This window comes from Pieris rapae, chromosome 15 (genome assembly GCF_905147795.1).
Source record: "Pieris rapae chromosome 15, ilPieRapa1.1, whole genome shotgun sequence".
Lineage (NCBI taxonomy): Eukaryota > Metazoa > Arthropoda > Insecta > Lepidoptera > Pieridae > Pieris > Pieris rapae.
Genome location: NC_059523.1, coordinates 6,448,381 through 6,464,558, shown reverse-complemented (window position 1 = coordinate 6,464,558; position 16,178 = coordinate 6,448,381). Strand labels below are relative to the sequence as shown.

General features: G+C 33.2%; 1 protein-coding gene across 1 annotated transcript in view; it reads right to left on the bottom strand.

Annotated features, from left to right (window-relative positions):
- Window positions 1-4,786, bottom strand: part of LOC110996753 — a 69,690-nt gene extending 64,904 nt beyond the window's left edge. The window contains exon 1 of the mRNA XM_022264577.2: window positions 3,082-4,786. Within this exon, the coding sequence (XP_022120269.2) occupies window positions 3,082-4,291 (1,210 nt within the window). The 5' untranslated portion in view covers window positions 4,292-4,786. The remainder of the gene's footprint in view (window positions 1-3,081) is intronic.
- Between the last annotated feature and the right edge of the window lie 11,392 nt (window positions 4,787-16,178).

Here is a 16,178-nt window from a genome sequence, read left to right as displayed (position 1 = left end):
CATCGAAATTATAAAAAGAAAATATAAGTAGGTACTAAGTTATTATACAAATAAAGTGTTAATGATGAATTTTGATCATACTTAAAGTAAAATTACATATTAGACTATAATTATACGTAATTCAGCCTATCTTGATTGATATCAGTTCACTTGCAGGTGAGTGTAAATTTAAATTCAAGATAAGATTTGATTAATTGCACTCCTGATAATGTAAACTGTATTTTTTTGTTGATAGACATATATCTAGTAATATACTTTACAAATAAAATCGTAAACACATCATATTTAATATTTATATTATTTGTTTTACTAATCAAACAAGATCGAGCCTGCTAATAAACGTAAAAGTTCACAAAAAATAAACATTTTATATGTTATGTGCAACTACTTACGGCATATTCTAGCGAATTTTTATGTGAAATCTAATATAAAAGAGCTTAGCCATGTGTACTCATCATACTCATATACACATTAAATTAACAACACATACCTTAGAGAACAAAGTGCGGCTGGAATTCCCTTTATGCGAACCGAAGCAAATTCAAAAGCAAACAAACTATCACAAACGCACTCCACAACTTTGTACACAACCCGATCGAAAACACTTACTTTCCCGTATTACAGTTAGAGGAAAGTGGATGGGGTCAAAAATTGAATCGGTTTATCCGAGTTTAGTCCACGTGAGCTTGGAATGCACCGGCACACGACAACCGGTCAGAGCGAACGCTGACAAACACAACCAGTCAACCAGCTGTGAGCTGGCATCGCAGGCTCGCGCTCGCGACCCTCTAGCGGCCAAACTCAAAACTAACTTAGCAGTGGCTCGTTAAGACTAAGAACGAAACGTGGTTTTCCAAAAATACAGAATTTATTTAAATGAATGATTTAAATATTTATACACAATACTAGCTGCCCCCGCCAACTTCGTTTCTCTCTAAAATAAATTTTATTTATACTTTAGCCTCAATAACACGTGGTAATCATGATATTGAATTGTAGCTTATCGATTGATGACTTACTCAATCCAGTCGAAAAGTATCGACATATGTTAGAATCATTTCGAGTTAACAGATAATTGTGTCTGTCAATTAATTATAGACAAATAATTTGAAATAAAATAAAATTGCGACTATAATTAAAGATCTAAGCTATCCTAACTCTTAAGTTGGACCAGACTGCTCACGGTGTGCCAATTTGATTTAAAATCGGTAAAGTAGTTCAGGAGTCCATCGCGGACAAACATCGTGACAGGAGATTTATATATATTAAGATATAAAAATCAAACTAACTTGAAGGTTTTATAAATGGGTCAATATTATTTTCATTTGCTTTAAATTTAATTTATTTCGTAGGATACTATTGAAATTAATTTTAGATTTATTTAGTACTAAATTAAAATTGAGAACATATATTTGTACTGGTTGATTTATAATCTTATTATTAAATCCGAGGCATTCTGGTGTACCTATTTTTTTTTACCATAAATTAATCTGAGTTATATTAATATTCAGTTACACTCTTTCTCATCACCAGCGTACGAGCCGTCATGGCGACGCGGCGTTAGGGAGGAGGATATTGACTTGTCTTTACTGCGCATGTTTAACTAACAAGTGACTGTTTTTAGGCTTAAACACTGAAGAAAATTATAGCCACTCCATTGTTTATACACTGATCGTGTCCAATTAATGTTCTGCAGTCAGAATGTGTGCCACACCGCATTGCCGTAAGTTGGGCCGATTCGACCATTCGTCCTTGACCTTAGATTGAAATTAATTCGACTTTCCACGCTGGCGCTGATGGTCGGAAGTTCAGACTATAAATAACCATCACCCCTTTCTGCGAACTGTATCGCTTTTACCGTAGGTATTATACCTATTAAATGGTGAGGATTAATGTTTTTTCGGTTAACGTATTTTTATTAAAACATGAGTAAAAATTTTAATATAATTATAAAACTACCAAGAGGTTCGTCGATGTTGTATTTTAATTTATAATTGAAAATCAAACAATTCTTACTTATTCATGTTATTATATATCTTCATTCACTTACTACTTATTTAGTCCTTAATTTTAAATCGGTCCTAGTCCTTAAAAGTTTTGACTAACCTCCAAACTTAGGGTAATCATAATTTGTTTAAAAAACTAGTAGGTATTTATATATATATATGAAAGTTATTATCGGTCATCATATCAGGGTAGTAAATTGTAGTGGGTAGTAGCGATACTCTATTTTTTACAAAGTAACTCTTTGGTGGTACGCTGATTTTCTACTAGAGGGCGTCATAATCAATTAAGACTGTTTAAATAATTTTAAGTTTAAATCCTCAGTAGTTCAAAAAATACCGTACAGGTGACGCTAATAAACGTTTGTACTCGAATGGTTTGTAGACAAATTTATACCAAAAATCTATTTCCTTAATCCAAGATCAAAATCATTAGATATCTGTCTTTATTTTATCAAAGACAATTAAAGAAAAGGTTTTGATTCTGTTTTACACTTTAAATTTCTACTTAACGTGGAAATTCTTATTTCTTACTAGTACAATGCTTTTTCACTAGATACACTTAATACAAATTTGCTCGTGAACAAACGGTTACTTATTAGTGTATTCTACAGATGGCGTCCAAAAAATTAATTGGAAAAGCGCGAAAAACTTTTTTTATGATTAAAAGAAAATATTTATTCTTCCACTTCTACTAGATAGGATATAATATGTATCAAAATAACTTACAGGTTTTTTTCTTATTATTTTAATTGTAAAATTAGGCTTTATCAATTTTAAGCGAATATAAGTGAATATTATAAAAAATAAGTTTCATAGTTGATGGATAAAAGTCATCCACGGTCCTCTTGGTACTGGGGGCTAAGATCTTAAATTATTTATAAAGAATTTCTTACTAAACTTGATCGTTTTTTATGTATATTAGTTATATTATATATATGGATAGCATTAAATGTATGATATCATATAACTTATATACCTACTATTGTATGGTTAGAATCTAACCATACAATATTAGGTATCCCGTAAACTCCAAGAGTTCACCCACTATAACCAATCAGAACTTTTTAATACTTACCAAGGAGCTTAGTACCGACATTACGTCGTTTTTCCCTCAGCTTATTCTTAACTATCCTGCGCCTCAAGCGATTTAGTACCACATCCGCCTCGTCTACACTTTCCGAGGATGAACTTTGGCTAATCTGCATTGTACTCACTGAATGGCGTCTTTTCTTCCCAGATATATTTGTACTTTCTTCGTACATTTCGATCTCTGATATAACGCGCCGATATGTTTTTAAGCGGTTTTTCATCACGGAATCAGCCGCTACGTCCGTTGGAATATTAATAAAATCATTATCTGTGATATCCGATTTAAAGGATCTCTCGCAGTTTAATTTAGGAACAAACTCTATGGTCTTATATGAATTTTGTGGAGAGTCGTTAATTGGGGATTTTAAAATGAACCCGGTATTGGACGCTCTGCGTGCGGTTATGCCTTTAAGGTAAGTATTTAAAAAGGAAACCTTATTGGGCGGAGGTTTATAAATAATTCCAGATTGGGAACGTTGTACGGCGTCTGTATCTCTTAAACGATTTTTTGGTACCGGATCCGTAAATGATTGAGATCCGTGGAGGCCGGCTACGTTATTTTCCTTATCTTTATTTACATTATTTTCGTATATTTCCTTAGATATTTCATTCTTTATGCAATGTTCTGGTGTGTGATTTTTTGCGCAAATAAAATCATCGTTTGTTTCGTTATCTGAACTTTTATAACTACTTACATCATAATCTGATATAAACGGCGTAGTGTCAAGAATTGAGTTTAAACTGTCTACGCTACGGTTTTCTCTCTGTATATTTGGAATGTATGGAGAACTATTATGTGCTACAATTAAATTCTTATCACATTTTTCTCTATCATTACTAATAACCCCCGACCCTTTGTATATTCGCGTGTAAATTCTATCGCCCGAAATAGTATTTTGTTTTCGTATAGGATGTGTATAAACTGTTCGCTTAGATTCTTCTCTTAGTGATTGAGTACTTTTTAAACTAGTTTCATCATAACATACGCTCTTTACTGATATGTTTTCATCATTTGTTTCCACAAGTAAATTTCCTTCGCTGTCGAATAACTGAATAGTGGGAAACTTTATCCCGGGGGATAGATTTCGCGTCCGCAATTCCCATTTTCTGTGGGTCGGCTTCCGTAATTGAATACGTATTACATTGTCATTTACTATAGGGCCATCACTATCACTCGATTCCTCTTTTTTCGACATTTCGCAATCGTTATCCCGCTTGAACTCATCTGCGTAAACACTGCACTAAAAATATGAAACATGCCAATTTTATTATACAACTCTAATTTGTTTGTTTACTGCCGTAATAATATATGGCATTTCGCCAAAAACACGTTTCTGTGGCATTCACTTTAAAATAGCACCAATGTCAGTTTTGTTTTTCAACACAGCACATATAGAAACCTAACTAGCATAGAAGTGGTCACTGTTCTGAGACTGAAATTATCGGAGTAACTGTACTAGGTGGTGTTGAAAACGATTGCGTAATCTATGCACACGGTTGCACCGTTTGATGAGTTCTCGTGGTTTATGTAAATTCCGATCGCGGAGGGTGGTCGATGAACAAGTGATTAAAAGTATCATATCGAGTGTGGTAAACGTTTCGTTTTATTTCGCGTATTTTGTGCGCGCGTAGGTTTTTGATCGTTCGCGACTCCGCACATTTGTGGACTGAGACCGATCTACTAAATAGACCCGTGGCACTATTAATAGTGAAACGCGTCGACAGTTTGGCTAGCTCCCCTTGAACCTAGCACGCGTAACAAACGTAATCTCAGTGCAACTGCTTACTGACACACATTTCGATGTGACCACAAGGCATGACCATAAAATGATCTTGCTTAAATGGACTTTGCTCTTTAGACTCGACGTTAGATTTACATTCATAAAGTTATATTAAAAGGTCATTCTAACCTTAAAATAAATAATAGGATTATCGTTTAGCTTGGAAACTAAGGCATAATTAATATAATACGACCATTAGTAATCTACGAATAAATAGGTAATTTTTTTAACTTTGTGTACTTGATATTGAAATTAACATCCTTACATGATATAAATTGATTTATTTCGTCTGAGTCCGCCTGTAAATAATATGAAAAGTTCAAAAACTATATTTGAAATATAACGATTATTATAGAAGAAGACCTCTGACGGCCAATCTTCTCTTCATAATACGCGAAATCAATGTGGGCTAAGCTGCGGGCGGATGCTAGTTTTATATTATTATGGAACCGAATTTCCATTTATAAAATTAAATACTATTGATTTAGGACTTCAACTACACCGATTAGTTAAAACATATTTAACTATAAATACACAACTTTTTCCCAAAGGAAAACAGTTACCACAGATCCTGGTTTATCCTCTTTTATAACATTCACCATGCATGACGATTATGTGTACCTTGGTCTTGTCTCTTCTCTACGAGAAGACCTACCCGACCCGGCTTTACAATCCACAGACGCATTGTTAATCCTACTCGTTAGCTGCTTCTCATTTCTTCCGTATCCTAATACTCTATGCCTCACTGTTCACGTATCAATATTGCTTATCCTATCCCGCAAACACCACACGTTTTTCTAAATGCTATCATTTCAGTGGTATTTATTATGCTTTAATTATTTCTATGACATAACCAACATTCTCTAGTGTTACCATAGGTAATATATAATTATATATATAATATAAGTATAATATAAGTGTAATATAATATAAGTACAAGCATCCCTGTGTACAGTCAACCCTCATTTGAGATATCTTGGCTACTTTCTGTTCGTGAAAATGACTAAAAGAATTATGTCCATAATGCAGGCTGCGGTTGGTACGTGGAACAAAGAACAGTCCTGGGATTGAAGCTGGATATTTTAGGCAGTTGTATATAAACTGGAATTGGAATGATATTAAAACTTTTTAATTTAAGGTCTTGTTTTGTAAAAAAACTTTATATGTAAACCTAATAATTGTAAACATTAAAATATTATAAGCACTATATTTGTCCACGGCGTCCGCACCCATTTTCTAGGACACATTGTTTACAGATTTTATAACTTGTTTCTTACTTCTATAGTGTTTTTTTATTGGGTGGCCTTGTTATCGCGGAATTTTCTTTATAGAACAGGGTTCAAATGGGTAGGAAGCCCACCTGATGCATGTGCGTTGCCGGCTTTTTAAGAATTGGTACGCTCTTTTCCTGAAGGACCCTTAGTCGAATTGGTTCGGAAATACGAACGAAATATTATTAATGAACAAATAACAAAAAAGTAAAATTCAATACATTACATTTCCTTACACCGAAACATAGTAAATATAATCAATCATTTTTATTAAGTACCGACGAAGAACAACCATTCCCACCCTCTTTACAAACAAATATCCTATACAAAATATCTATGAAAATGAGCTGAAAATCATTACCATAATTTGACATCATATATTCCTGTCTTTTATTAACATAACTTTTACACATTTAAATAAAACACTCACGGGAGTCGATACCAACTCTGGAGAAATAAATAATACTAATAATAGAGATAATACAACATTTTCCACACCTGTGATACTTTTTTGACACTGAACAACTTTTGTCTTCAGGCACCGTGACCACGCACGCAGTAAAGCACGCGAAACGGCGGTTAAATTTAAAATTATGTTTAAATAATTATAAGTTTACAATAATACATAACTTCAATCCGTTAAAAAAGTGTTTTTCTTTAAATCATATATTCTACTTTATATATCTGCTGCGACAGTACCTAGCTGTAAATAACACAAAATTTATTATAAATTAGTTTCATTAAAAATTTACCAACATTATAAATAATTATTGCGTCAAGGCTTCAAAGTCACCCCTACAAAAATACCTTACCCAAAAGCCCGCGCGAGGGGGTTGGAATTCACAAACAATTTCTTTTCTCGTTTACGGCACAGGCGTTTTTTAATTTCCTCCCACCTGTGACGAGAGGGCAAATGAGAGGAGCGCTTTACAGCCTCCATCCATCAATTTAAACGTTGTTTATGGACGAATAAAGGCGGTACTGTAAAATTTCAGCCACTTTTGCGCGGCTGATAAATTGAATTGTATTTGCATAGCTGCCCACTGAGTTGATGTTTAACAGACTTGTCCAGGATTCTTGTGAAATGCTTTAGTAGAATTAATTTAGAGTAAGTTTATTTAGTGCAAAATATTTTGTCATATCGCTTTGCTGTTCATTACTACACACTATACTATTAATTTTATATGAATTTTTATACTGACGAGTTTATTTGAAACCTTAGGAACTGCTGGTGAAAGTTTAAAAAATATTATTAAATTTAATACATCAAACTTTTAATTAAATCGTGATCAGTGATGGCCTAGTGGCTTCAACGACTCTCATACCTGAAGCCGTAGGTTCAATCCCGGGCTGTGCACCAATGGACTTTCTTTCTATGTGCGCATTTAACATTTGCTCGAATGGTGAAGGAAAACATCGTGAGGAAAATCAACGACGTGTGTCAGGCACTGGAGGCTGATCACCTACTTGCCTTTAAGGTAAAAAAATGATCATGAAACAGATTCAGAAATCTGAGGCCAGGACCTAATGAGGTTGTAGCGCCACTGATTTTTTTTTAATTAAATGGGTGAAGTCAGAATTTATTATCAATAATATGCTGCAAAATTTTAATCGTACTATCAGCTTTAAATACTGTTTTAAGAGAAAATAACGTAGTTTAAAAGTAATCTCCATAACCTTTAGAATGCATAATGGAGTTCTTATGCAATTGTCAGATGCAGACTAGGCGAAATATTGTCTTTAAAAGCGGAGTACTTGGTTTCAACGGTTGGCCGCTTTCCAAACAGCTTTTGACAGTCCTTGTTTCTCCCTCATACCTTAATTACCAACACCTGCTGTTTATAGTCTCCTAGTAGGTTTAATTTATAAAAATATTGATACTTTGAAAGTTTTAGGAACTATAATAAATACACATATTATCATTAAAATCTAACTTTTATTCGAAGTATAAAAAATATGACTCACCTGATGTTAAGTGATACCGGCCATGGACACTCTTAATGCTAGAGGGCTCGCCAGTGCGTTGCCGACCTTTTAAGAATTGGTACGCTTTTTTCTTGAAGGACCCTAAGTCGAATTGGTTCGGAAATACTTCAGTGGGCAGCTGGTCCCACAATGTGGTGGTATGCGGCAAAAACTATATATTATTACTACTTAGTTATTCTACTAAAATCTTACGTATAACAATTATGTTATACAATGGTACAAGTCGTTTGAACTGAACAAAAAGAAAAAATACTTTGTAAACTACTCTATTTTCCAGTCTTTTAAGTTCCGAGTCCCTACCCATTGTGCCCGAAATAAACTCAATTCAGACCTAAAGCTATAGAAATATATTTGCTTAGGTTATTTTCACGTACTTTCATGTTTCCCCACGAAAACGTATCCCCTAAATTGAATAACAGACGGCTGCTGAAAGAATTCATTTGCTGCGTCGGAAACCCTCATTTCAATGGAGGTTTTATGTTGGCATTATTTTTTAATGCGTCCTTTAACGTTTTCGAACTTGGAATTTAAGTCATTTATTGATGTCGTGTATGTGATTTTATGAGCTCATCAAATTGTGACACAATCAGCGTTGTCGAGTGTTAAGAATTTTTACATATCAAAGGGGAGAATACTAAATACGATATTGAACAAAAAAAATATTATTTAAAGCAAGTATTTAAAAAAACAGGTTTAAAAATTAATGGATTTTTATTTGTCTGGGCCTCTGTATCTGTCTGATGATCATTTGTTAATCTAAAAGGCAAGTAGGTGATCAGTATTTTGTGCCTGACGCACGCCTTCGACTTTTTGAGTCTAAGGCAAGACGATTTCCTCACTATCCTTCACCGTAATTAAATGGGCATATATAAAAAAAAGTCCATTGGTGCACAGCCGGGATCGAACCTACGACCTTGGGGATGAGATTCGCACACTGAAGCTACTAGTCCAACACTGCTCCTTTAAAAAAACGGGTTACGTAAGTTATTAGACAACTTATTAATAGAAATCTATTGTATCATTAATTACCTGCACGATAAATGGGTAAATATGAAAAAATTGTTCTTTTCAGGCTTAGACCACTAACCGAACTTTAACGAATTGCGATATATGAAACATTGCTTGAACGTTGCAGGCAGTACATAATAATAAAAGTACCATGGCGCTATATTTATCTATATTCTATACTATAGCACGTGTTCCTTTTTCAAAAAAGGACGTGTAGGCTTTTCTGTCATTCTAAACACAGTCGATTTTTGGTTCTCAGTTGCATGTTTTTTCACGATGATAGTATAAGCAATATATTGCAAACTAGGGATATGATAATACAGCCTTAGTGTTGGGAGGACTATACAAGCGGTTTAAACATTTTAGATTTAATCAAAACTAGCAAGTGTCCGGTAAATTCTGGCGAAAGGCATTTTACGAATAATCTGCCGACCCAGATACCATGTGAAATGTTTGGACATCGTTGCCATAGTGAATCTTCATCGACCGAGCGTCCGATCTAAATATTCTATAAACTTGATTATATAACGTAATTGTAATGAAATGGTAAAAAAAATATTTACGTAAGTTATACGCTGATGAAAATTCATACTGGACTAGAATTTCTTTTTTAAATACTACATAAGATTAGATAAAGCATTTATATTTTTAAGCAGTGCCTGTTATTTTTATCGTGCGCTTCTATTCAGGTATTTGTATGTTATCTACGTCCCCAACGGCACACATACGCGTTAATTAAATAATTACGTCTCTTTCTCTCGTAATGTTTATACTGTAATGAAAAGAGACAGATGTGTACTTCAGTTTAATCGGCACATGAGTGACTATTTTTTTTAACACATTCAGCTTTTAGAAGGACTCTGAAATTGGCAATAACGTTAAAATGGCTTGGTATTTTATTATACAAAAAAATGAGACATTTTTGTCTAAACCATTCAACTCAATACAGTTGAAAGTGCGACAAGTCTATAAGATATGTCATTCAAATTACGGCGGTAAGTTATCAACAAATTTTACAGATAACCAGATATTTGTTCCGTAAACTGTTAGCTACCTTTCAGACCGTAGACCTCAACTTGTAATATATGATTTATTCACAGAAACAAAGGGGCGCAAACCCTGCTGGTGACACGAAATCGATATAACATTTAGCACATGTGCTCACAAAATATGATGCATTAAGATTTATGTGGATACGGCGGATATGGATTAGACATGTAAGCGGTTGTATGAAATTCATAATTAATTTCAAGCAAGAAGTCATTAAATTTTATCGGTCTATGGGACGTAACCACGTAGTTAATATGACAAATAATCTATACTAACGTCTTTAAGATGAAGAGTTGAGAATTAACATTGACACATAGAAGGCTTTTAATCTGTAATTTTACTTACAAATATTCAGATTCCTTATTATACTGTTAATAACACTACTTATATATTATTAACCCTTTCATACTCAGACACAGCGCACGCTTATATCAATCTCAACTACACTTTCAAATACATGCACACATACACCCATTCCAAACTCACACATTGACGCATACTTAATGTTTTGTATTTGATTAGTTGTAACACTAAAACTATTTTTTCTCAAAAAACTGTTTTAAACATGTTCCATGTACCACGGAATAATTGTTATCTTGTTAACCCCAATACAGGGAGGTATGGAGTATACCAGGACTAGGGAGTAGTATGGGACTACCGAAATGAATTTTGTCACAACCTATTTGTCATGAATAAAGTTTTATATACACTGAGCAGTGTCGGCCTAGTTGTATCAGCGTGCTTATCTCATACCTGAGATCGTAGGTTTTAACCTCGGCTGTGTACCAATGTACTTTCTGTCTCCCTCGTAATGTGAAGAATAAAACATCTTAACCGGCATGCCTAAGACTAACCTACATATTGGAAAAAAGGAAACTTAAAAGGTTGTTCTGGGGTATTTTTTTAATATTAGCTGACTGTGTTGTTGCCATTTAAACTCATTGAACTGTCATCAGATTTATAAAAACAATAGACGACTGATTTTGTTTTGACGAGGATAATAATATTGCGTAAGAATATGAATACAGTTAATAAGGATTCTTATAGTCCAATAAGTCAAGAAATTCTCGTTATACCCATGAGAGTGATAAGTAGTTCAGTAATGAAGGCCCTAGAAGGTTAGTGTGAGTGTCCTCTTAATTGTTATAAGCTTATGGAATCACGTCTAAGTGTGATTGGTGGAAGCCTCCGAGATTACCAGAGATACCAATCTATTGTTATGCGTAATAGTTTGCTAAACTAACGCTGGGATTTACTTGTACTACTTAAATGATGATACATTGAAGTTATAAAGTTGTCTAGATTTCATACCGAATGAAGACTATCAAGAGTATTTTTAATAATGTATAAGTTATCCTGTAATGTATTACGTATTAAGTAAAATTATTTAATTAATTCTATATGCGCATTTAACATTTTCTCGAACGGTGAAGGAAAACATCGTGAGGAAACCGACATGTCTTAGACCCAAAAAGTCGACGACGTGTGTCAGGCACCGGAGGCTGATCACCTACTCGCCTATTAGATTTAAAAAATGATCCTGAAAAAGATTCCAAAATCTGAGGCCAGGACCTAAAGAAGTTGTAGCACTACTGATTTATTTTTTATTTTATTAATTAGCGTTGCTAGTAAAGGTTTAAATTTGATTATAATTAGTTACCTACTTATATTATTACTTATTGTTTTAAAGTCACCTTAAAACAAAAAAAAATGCCTGCCTGCTGTTTGGGGGTTATATTATAAACGTATTATACTTTAGATATACAACATCAAAGTTTTAAAAGTGAAAATGTTCTAACTACGTTGAAGAGGAATTCAGCTAACGAACTTGCCTCTCACAATTCATTCCCATCTAGATTCTATCTTTGTCAAAGGTCACAAACATATTCTATAGGCTTTTATTTATGTGACTAAAAAGATTTTCAATTTTTTTTAATGACGGGGCAAACTTAATGCTCACCCGATGATAATGATACTGCCGCCCATGGACGGCTGCTAAGAGGCTCTAGATCCAGTTGCCCTATAACAATTATATTTATATAATTTTACAAAAAATATTGGCTATACGATGTCTGTGTATTGAATTTTAAGACTAGTTTTTATATAGAATAGGGGGCAAATGAGGCTCACCTGATGTTAAGTGATACCGCCGCCTATGGACACCAGAAGCGTCGCGAGTGCGTTGACGGCCTTTTAAGAGTTTATACTTCTTAAACGACCCGATTGGTTCTCCAATACATTTCTAATAAAACATAATATTAAGAATAATATATTATACCAAGGAATATTTTGTTACTATAAAAACATTATTTATAAAAGGTATATAATATAATAAATAAATAAATAAATAAAATAAAATAAAATAAAATAAAATAAAATAAAATAGCCTTTATTGCTGAACTTATTTTTACAGTAATTTTTCTTACAAATACGTTTATAACTTTTAACAGTTTCTTTTCTTTTCATAAATCAGGTATCGGTAAACGGTCGTTTCTACATTTCAGCTTGTCTTTCGACATAGGCCTCCTCTAAAGATTTCCACTCTGTTCCTATAATATCCCACTTTAACTCTTCTATTGCCAGCTCTAGTTCTTGGAGTTTTTCAGGTGTTCTAAGAGATCGACAGTTAATAGTTGCTATGTGGATGTCATTTACTTTGTTTTTCATGTTAGTGTTATTTTTTTCCTTTAGAGGGTCGTGGTCATTTTTCCCCACGATGACCAGTCGGCTTGGGGAAGTATTTTGTTTTGTTATTTTATGTTGGTTCCTGTTGGGCTGTTTATTTTTCCGTTTACCGACAGTTAATTGTTATTCTTTGTTAGTTGTTGTCTTAGCGGGAAGAGACGAAAGAGAATTAGCTCTAATCCTCATTACGTCGAAAGCATTTGGTCTATTGTTAATCGGCGGCATTAGAGTTTGTTGTTTCCTTGGTTGAGCATTGTTTTGTGGGGATGATGATGTTTCTCTTTTGCGCTTTTCCTTATTTATGTTAGTATTTTTTCCTTTTACTACTAGTTTGTCAAATTTCAGGTACGCGATATTTCCCTTTTCTCTCTCCTCTTTTAGCTGCGCCTGCAACGTTTTCCTTTTCTCTATTACTTCCTTTGTGTAGTCTTCTGTAACATATACATTTTTGAAGTTTTTCTTCTTTCCCATAACTTCATTCTTCTTCCATTCGCTCGTAAAGGAAATCAGAATTGGTCTTGGTTTTCCAGAAGACTTTCCCTTTCCTAGACGATATATTTTGTTTATCTCATGTTCTTGTAATTGTATGTCAAGGTCAGTTTTGAAAATATGTATTGTATTTTGTATTAATTCTTGTGTAGACCTTTCGCCTTCATTTACTCCAAACATTATCAAATTGTTTTGCTTCTTTCCTCTTTTTAAACTTTCTACTTCCTTTTCGAGATTTTCTACTTTTATTTTTAAGTTTCTATTTTCTGTTATAATAGGTTGAAGTTTTTCGTCTAATCTCTCCATTATATTATTTGTTATCGAATCTTTCAATTCTATTGTTTGGTTCAAGATTTCATTCTTCATTTTATCAAACAATAGTTGAAACTGATCCTCCATTCTTGTAAACTAAATCTGCGTGTTATGGAACGTAATTAGTGGTAGTTTTTATTTACTTGCTCTGGCAACACTAGTTAGCTGTTACTGTGACAAGTGTCAATGTCATTGATCTTTTGTCTATGCTCAATATGATTGGTGGATTTCTAACCTCTAATTATCACTTTTTGGAGATACTTTTGTTGAAATTCAAGAACTTACGTGATATTGTGTGAAATCGGTAGTTCCACTACACGGACGACACTTCAATTTGTGTTTTGTGACGTCGCAGTCTCAAGAACAGTGTACGAAATTATTTTTTAGCACTCAATAATACGGAGCTACACAATTACGATGCTTACAGTATGACAGCCCAGGGATATATCGCTATATATATATAATATATAACATTGTAAATTTTCATACTAAAATTTTATTTATTTTATTTCGATTACCGGATGGGTCTTACGAGATTCACATGTGATAGAAGTGTAAAAAAAAGTTGTGATTCTTTAAGTCCTTTTATATTGAACTATAATAAATTATGCTCATGAATCATATTACAACAGTTAACAGTGAAAACTACAAAGCAGCCCATATAAAAAATAAACAAATCGAACGAAATGTGCAGAGACGTTTTGAGGATAGAAAGAACAAGTACCAATATTTATTTCAATTATTATTATAAAAAGGAACGTTATTTGAATAGCACTGAAACTGAGCATAGAAGTAGCTTTCCTATTGTAGTTAACAACTTACTGCGCTATATGACAAAGGACGTGTTCTCGGAACCACAATTTATCATGTAAAGACTATAAATAAATCATGGGATATGTGGAATAGTGTAAATTGTACTCGTGGGAGATGTGGCGAAAGGGATGTAGGCTTTATAGGTATGTTCGATATATTAATATTGTGGTTAAAAATAAAATATAAATTAAAATGTGTTATTTTATATATTATCATTAATAATTCACTATAATAAGTAAGATTTAGGAATCCTTTTAATTACTTTTGTCAGGTTTCGAAGCTCTTCCTTTATCATAAGCATTGTTTTCTATTACATTTTTTAACTTTTAACATTTTTACAACACGCGTGAGTCAGTGAGTGAGTGTGTGAGTACATGTGAGTTATATAAGTGTAATGTGTTCTGTGACCTTATTACACGTAAGGTCTCAGGAGCATTTCCGACTCTGCGTGGTGTGTTCATAAGCCAGACCGTAAACCTTTTTCTTAGATTGTGGACGCTGAGCTTTTATATGATTGTCCTAAGAATTTTTTTAAAGTGAAACTTCTTTAGGCGCATGAGCGTAAAACTTTTACGGAATGTCACGAAGATGTGCAGCTTGCAAGAAAAGGAAGAGAGCGAGACCAATTGAGAGAGAGTGAGAAAGGAAGATCAAGAAAACATAGATGCTGTTTATGTATTCCTTTTGTAGTTAGACATATTAGAACTTTAGATGGAAATTATGTCGCATAACGTCTTGTGCAGTAAACGCAGATTTTATTTATTTACATTATCATTAGAACATATACAGTGTGTAAAGAGTGTGAATATTCTAATCACTTCTGATATGTGTACTTTGTAAGCACACACTTTTTTTTTCATATGAATTTCTGTTTTTTGCTGAGTTTTTAAAGATAAGTAAATATAAATAATACAAAATACAAAATTAAAGTAAAAGTGCACACGTTATATCTGCGTCGATTATTAAAGAAAATATAATAGAAAAGATTATGATTATAGCTATCCATTGAAATCTTATATCTAATTTGTATTCAAGAATTTGAACGTCAAAGTTGAATTCAAAAATGGAATCATATTACTTATTTTCCTTCTATTTTCAAATTCTACGACACAATCCATTCACGTCCAACACTATTGTGAGAAATATTGCCAGTTATAAATGAACTGTTCTCCTTTGTTTTGTTCCTGTAGTAAGGTGACAATAGTGTTATGCTATTCCTGATTTATAAGCCTTTGTTGCACTGTATCCTTATAATGTATTTCAACCGCGTTTCTACGTAATATCTTAAATAGTCAGGAGTTTCAGCCGCAACGCTTCAAATCATTGACACAATTATTTACTCCATTTCTTCCGGAAGTATCTAGAGTATTCGGGAATACTTAGAATGGTTATTTAATGTTTTATATATTTATTTTGAGGTTTTTTCTTTTTTTAAAGCAATGAAGGTTACAAATGTTTTAGATGAACCCATTTCGTATTGAAGGTTACTTCTGTAGTGATATATGTATATACATATATATGATATCTATGATGGATACATGTTATATGAACCTAAGTAAAGGCTATGGCATAAATGTTTTTAATAGAAAAGGGCAGGTTGGAAACATCCATTCATGTAGTCGACATAAAATTGAATCTATGTGTGTCTTTTCTATGTATATTGTGAGTATTTCTTATTAGCAATAGAT